This window comes from Melanaphis sacchari, unplaced genomic scaffold, assembly GCF_002803265.2.
Source record: "Melanaphis sacchari strain LSU unplaced genomic scaffold, SCAv2.0 Contig1700_pilon_pilon, whole genome shotgun sequence".
NCBI lineage: Eukaryota > Metazoa > Arthropoda > Insecta > Hemiptera > Aphididae > Melanaphis > Melanaphis sacchari.
In genome coordinates, this window is record NW_020270787.1 from 247 (window position 1) to 7,399 (window position 7,153).

At 31.9% G+C, this 7,153-nt stretch overlaps 1 protein-coding gene and 1 pseudogene across 1 annotated transcript; one reads left to right on the forward strand and one right to left on the reverse strand.

The window, feature by feature from the left end:
- Window positions 1-398: 398 nt before the first annotated feature.
- Window positions 399-719, reverse strand: LOC112592343. The gene has a single exon (XM_025336360.1). It carries the CDS (start codon window positions 717-719, stop codon window positions 399-401), a length of 321 nt encoding a protein of 106 aa, XP_025192145.1.
- A 2,454-nt stretch (window positions 720-3,173) lies between these two features.
- LOC112592344 lies at window positions 3,174-4,936 on the forward strand (annotated as a pseudogene).
- The last annotated feature ends 2,217 nt before the right edge of the window (window positions 4,937-7,153 follow it).

Below are 7,153 nucleotides of genomic sequence, written 5' to 3' on the forward strand. Positions count from 1 at the left end.
AAAGTCTTCAGAAGTTAGGCTTTTCAGCTGTCTTGTTGTTTCGCGCTTTATGGTTTCCACATCGTCTCAATGCTGTCCCTCATGACCATTTTACATTTTGGGAACAAAAAAAATCACAGGGGGCTAAATCTGGAGAATAGGAGGGGGGGGGGGTCAAGTTTTGTGATTGAATTTCGGGCCAAAAACTCACGGACCAGCAAAGAAGAATGAGCCGGGTGCATTATCGTGATGCATAATCCACCCGTCCTCTCCTAGCAAATTTGGTCGTACACGTCACACACGATCTCGTAAGCACTTAAGAACTTCCACATAGAAAATAGCATTTACAGTTTGTCCTTCAGGAAGATATTCATGATGCACAATACCACGGTAGTCAAAAAAGACGATTAACATGACCTTTATTTTTGACCGGCTTTTACGACATTTTTTCGTTCGGGGATCATTTTTGACTTCCACTCCATGCTCTGAGTTTTAAGTTCTAGATTGTACTCGTAAAACCATGATTCGTCACCAGTGATAACCCTTTCAAGAAAATTAGGAGTGAGTGCCGAATTTTTCCAGTCAATGCAGCACTCTTTTCGCCTCAACTTTTGGTCCGGTGTTAGCAGCTTTGGAATAATTTTCGTACACAATTTTTTCAAACCTAAATTTTCCGTCAAAATTGTGTGCACAGACGATTTTCCGATACTTAGCGTATCAGCCAACATCCGGATTGTCATTCTTCGATTGGGGAAAGCACTAGAGACTGCACACGATCAATGTTTAGGTCGTTACAAGTGGTTGAAGGACGTCCTGGTCTCGTATCGTCTTTGCAGTCTTCACGGCCCTCTTGAAAACTCTTGGAAATTATTAATAATAAAATAAGCTCATTTTGCCAGTTAGAGACAGTGAAAAATATTAATTAATACTGATTTCGATGTCCGTAGTATAAAATGTGTTAGTGATCGAAGCAAAAAATCGTGAAGGATGAAGAGTACTGTTGAATCAACATCTAGATGTCTTAAGACTACCGCGTACTAGGATAACGCTTTAGAAATTAACTGTGGACCTCATCTACATACCGACCCGCTGCCTCACCCTATCCATCCTTGACTTTTCTCGTCCGTTATATTATATCATGCAATATTATATAATAATATGCACTTATCAATCAATCGGTGTGTGTTTATCCAAGACATTTTAATAGCGGGGGATATCTCTTGAAAAAGAAATAATTTTGAATGCTGGAGCTCGCCCCGAACGAGAGATCAATTGTATTCATTTGTTCAAACTAAGCGGACATCATTTTCAGAATTCCATTTCCGTTATTTACATATTATATATAGAGATTACAATCCCGGCCCAGTTTTAAGATCCCGGGATTATGGGATATTTAGCTATTAATCCCGGGATCCCGGGATTATCCGGAAATTTAATAAGAAAATGTTAAAAAGAATTATGCACAAGTTTGTTTTATTTAAATATTTGTATTATTATACATAAGAATAGTTATTAGTAAATAAAGTTTATAAATATACATTGGTTCTAATTATTTTGAAAATATGAACGCAGGAATAGTAGAGCGTCTAATGTTTCGTCTCCCAGTCTGCTTCTTAGCTTGTTTCCAATATAGGCTGCTGTTGAGAATGCACGTTCGGACTCGATCCTTGTAGGAGGAATAGACATTAAGTACTTAAATGCTAGGTTTAAGTGATGCCCGCGAGTTCCTCCATTTTCAAATAAATTCATCTCATTTTTGATTATTTTTATTAAATCAGTTTCTTTTAGTGTTATAGGATCAATTTTTCTTTTATTTTTTCCTATTTCAAGCTCCAACTTTTCTTTCAATGTCAATTGAGTGAGTGTAATAGATGTTCAAAACAATGTTGTTCTTCTTCATTAGGTGTCATTAGGTGTTCATTATAATGTATCCTTTCAATTAATTTTATTATTTGTTTTCTAATAAAATCATTTTTAGGGATTAAAAATATATCTTTCAAATATGTAATTTTATCATAGTCATCATGATGCTTCTGTAAATAACTCAATACGCCAGACAACTCTGGACGTCGTCGTTTTTTTATACAATCACTTAAGCATGTCCTCATTTTATTAGCAATTACTGAATTGTTTTTTGACAATTCCTTGAAAAGAAATTTTAATGCAGCATCAGCAGTGCACAAATCGGAATCACGACGACCAATTGCTTCCACTGTCAATTTAATGGGGCAAGTACATCTGTTATCTCAATAATTAAGTTATAATCAGAATCTTCTAAACTGACTGGATGGTTGAGATCTATAAGCGATTTTTGAATGCTGGTTTTTAAAAGGATAAAACGTTCTAACATAGCAAGAAGACTATTCCATCTTGTTTTACAATCCAGGAGTAATTTAATTTCTTTTCCATGCTCTGCTTTAACGTATTTTTGAAGTATAGTGTCATTTTTTGTCGGAGATCTTTTAAAATACATTACAACTTTGCGTATTTTTTTAATTACCACATTAATATTATATTCATTGGTTAAATGTGGCATGTCTTGAATAATATCATTTTGCGGAAGAAAATTTAAACCAGAATCCGGAAAGTCAAATTCTTCATCGTCATCTTCATTTATATCATTTGCAGTTGATTCATCTCGAATATTTTTTTTGTTATAAAGTACATCACAAACAGCTAAATGAATACAACGCGCAAAACATAACTGGTGTTCAGTATCAACAAGTTTTCCTACTTTTAACATAACATTTGGTCCATCGGTTACAATTGCGACAATATCTTCTTCTAGTGAAATATTAAGTCGACTTGGTCGTTCTTTCAATACACAAATACAGTTTTCAGCTGTCATTGAACTCGAATAAGACCTAAGCTCCTAAATTTTGTTTGCGAATGGACGTTAATATTCATAAAACGCTTGTTGGCCGTGGAAGTCCACTCGTCAAAAGTTAAATTAAATCGTTCACCTGTATTTTTTAACCGTTTAAATTCGTCAATTATTTCTTTTCTGATAGTTAAACTAAAATTTACTACACAATTTCGAATTGTTACTGCTGATTTTGGTAAATCAGATACTTTGTTATAGGTTGAAAATAAAATTATGAAATGTGATACTATTATGAGAAATGCCCTATCACCTGAATTAAAATGGGAAATTACTATGCGTTATTTGGCTAAAGGAGATTCCTACAAATCACTTCAATATCTGTACAGAGTCTCAGCATCATCCATTTGTAGTTTTTTACCTGCTGTATTTGATGCTATTTATGAAGGATTAATAGAATATATCCAGGTAACGATTTTGACAAAAAATAATGATGCCTTATATAATATAATGTATTATTATTTATTAATCTGTATGGGTTATATACTGTTTATCTAGAATACTTTTTAACAACTTTCATTCATGAATTAAAATAATAATACATATTCTATAGAAATTATTATTAAATTTCAAAATTATTATAAAATAATGCTAAATTTGAGTTTTGGTTTATTTGATGTACTGGTTCTGGTGGTTCTAAAGTTGTAAAACAATCAGAGTATGATGCATCAAATTCATCTTTTGTAGAATCATTACTTGAATATGAGATATTTGAATAGCTATTATCAGATGGGGAAGGTATGAATTGTACCTTAGTTGTATTTTTAGCTGTCATTACAATTGGGTTTGTGGACCCATTTGTCTCATTCATTGAACTAATGCGAGCTCTTGTCAAAATATTCTGGATATCTGATTGTGCCATGAGAGCCTCTTTTAAAGGAAGTTGTTCCAGTTGAGTTGCTATATGTTTCGCAAAAACTGTAAATTCATTTTCCATTGTTTGTTTTTTACAAACATATTTCAGGGTTTCTACAGCATTGTCCAACGTGTTATCAATTTTAGTTTTTTTAAAAATATTTTTTTTTGACTTCCTTGGTGTACATGTGGGTGCTTTAAAGTTATCATCATCATCATTAGCTTTTAACCTAGCATCTTTATCAAACTGTGCTTCTACTTGTAGTATTTTTCGAATCATCATTATCCACAGATGTTAAATCAACACTTTTATCATTTAATACCTATAAAAATATAATTTTTAATTTATTAATATAAAATTAGTTTGTTGTTGTATATTAATTTGTATTAATTTTTTAGGTCCCGAAAAATGAAAACGAATGGAAGAAAATCATTAATGGCTTTAATTCATTATGGAATTTCCCAAATTGCTTTGGTGCCATTAATGGTAAGCATATAATGATACAATGTCCTCCAAATACAGGTTCCAACTACTACAATTACAAGGGGTCATTTAGCATTGTTTTATTAGCCTTAGTTGATCATAATCATAATTTCGAATGCATTGATATTGGTAATTATGGAAGTAACGCTGATGCTGGAATTTTTGAAAAATCAAATTTAAAAAAGGCACTTGAAGAAAACGTGTTAAAATTGCTAGATGGTGCAGTTATGTTGGGAGATGAGGCTTTTCCATTGAAAACTTATCTCATGAAACCATATGCAAGAAGAAATATTCTTTCAAGAAAAGAAAAGATTTACAATTATAGGCACTGTCGTGCCAGACGAATTGTCAAAAATTCTTTTGGTATACTGGCTTTCCGATTCCGAGTATTTAGAAAACCTATATTACTCGCTTCAGAAACAGTAGTGAAGCTTGTTAAAGCAGCATGTTCCCTACATAATTGGATTAGAAAGACAGGACTTAGTCAACACTCCATATCAGTTGACATTGAAGATTTAGAGTTGGGACGTTTAATTCCTGGATCATGGCGAAATGAAGAAGGTTCATCCGGATTCAGAGGATTAGGACCTCCCACGCAACGAAATCCTTTAACCTGAAGCTCGAAAAAAAAGACAGTTTTGCAGAATATTTTGTTGGCGAAAGAGAAGTGTCATGGCAAAATCGAATGATCGAATAATTAACCCTTTGAGTGCTGAATTAATTAATTCTAAGATGTCCTCCTGGACTGACTTAATTTTTTATTTTAATTTTATCGTTTTAATATTTGTTTCTGATTGAAAATGATAAATAAAAGACAATTGAAAAAAAAAATTTTTATCCAAAACTTTAAAAGTTAGAATTAATTCAAAGTTTGTAGTCCATTGGTTCCCAAATATCTGCTAACGATTAGCGACAATATGGTTAATTACATTTTCATTTAATTATATCATTTATTATTTTTATGATACCTTTTATTTTGATAAACTTCTTGAATTTAATACATGATATATATAGATATATATTTGATACATTTTTTTATATTAATATTTTTTATTTTCATAATAGTTTTTTAATGTTAGATTAACCGGTTTGCTAAAAAGGAATATTATAAACATAAAAACAACTATTCAAATAAGTGAAACATTCTTTTTTAACCATAAAGTAACAAATATACAGAAATAATAATCTTACATAATATAGTAAACAGCCAAATTGATACTTATATTAGTTTTATTAATGTATATTAATATTTGTTTTTGTATGATAGATACCAAAACATGGTGTGACACAAAGCCCAACATCACATTCAGAGCACATGTACCTAGTATCTGTTCTTTTACTGTTTTTGATGCAAACTGCACACCTCCTGATTGTTTTGCCACTACTGTATCTTGATACATCTGAGGGAAAATGCCTACCTGACAGTCGTAACGGTTGATCTTTAGAGCTTGGTCTTCCTCTGTTAGGGCTTTCTGTTGGGGTACTATATTTTGCCAATAATTGTCATATCACTTCTAATTGAAAATTTGCTAGTGATATACTTTTGCCAGTAACTGTCTTATAGGTGGAGAAAGCATTCAAAAGACATAGGTCTATTAGGTGAAAAAATATTTTTTTGTACCATTTCAAGGTTTTCCGAACACACTCCACTGAACTGAGTAACATGTCAGTCTTGTCGATGCTACCCACGCATGCATTATAATTTACAATGCAATTTGGTTTTTTAATGTTCACACCATTTTTGTCAACCTTTCTAGAGTCTGCTAGTTTATTATTGAACAATATGGATAGCATAAATACTTCCCTTCGGTCTAACCATTTCAAAACCATTATATTTTTTGTATGTGAACTTTGAACACCACCAACAGCCAGCTTGTTTTTCAATGGAGGTATTCCTCGTCTGTTCTTTTTTACTGTTCCAGTCAGAGTTGTTTTTTTTTTTTAATAAATACTGAGATAATATCGGGGAAGTATACCAGTTATCTGTGTATAAATTATATCCCTTATTCAAATATGGTGCAATGAGTGTTTTCACTACACCTCCAGATACTCCAATGTTTTTGTCATATGGTTTTAGTCGAGTTTCAGCTCCAGTATATATTATGAAGTCAAGAATATAATCTGTCTTGACATCACAAAGCACAAAGAACTTTATCCCAAAACGGTGACGTTTTGACTTTATAAATTGTTTAAAACTTAGTCTGCCTTTCCAGAGAACTAAGCTCTCATCAATGACTAAGTTTTGAAAGGGAACCATAGCTGCCTTGAAATTTGCTTTAACTTCATCTAATACCATATCAAGTTTGAATAGTCGATTTCCACTTACTTGGTTCTCATTATTACAAAAATGAATAATTTTTAGAATAAGTAAGTATCTATCTCTAGACATAATCTCACCAAAAATTGGTGTATGAAGAAGTGCATTTTACTATAAAATCTATGATATTTACCCGATTTAGTTTTTTTTAACCTCTTTGGAATCGTATTTTATTTCTCTACATGATGGTATAAACGATATCAAAAATCGTATCATTCTTCGGTTGATAACAGCAAAAACGCATATATGCGTCGCTAGCACTGGTAGAGTGCTTTCTAGTGAACGCACATAGGGATATTATATCGAAACATTTTTTCCGATACTTTTACATTTTACATGGTATCGAATCGAAAACTAATATCGATACCTACAAAATATCGATATTACAGATATCGATTAAAAAAAAGATAAAAAGAGCAAATAATAAATATTAATATTTTATTATCACTGACTACTGTAGCCTGTAGGGATGGAAAAAATAAAGAACACTGGTACACAACCAAAACATTAGTCATTAAAAGTAGTACATATATTTTTCATTAAAAAAAAGTATTTAATCATGAAAACCATTCTTCTTCTGGGAAGTCCCCTAAAAACAGTAGTTTATCTAGTCTAGAACTAGATAATCGATTTCTTG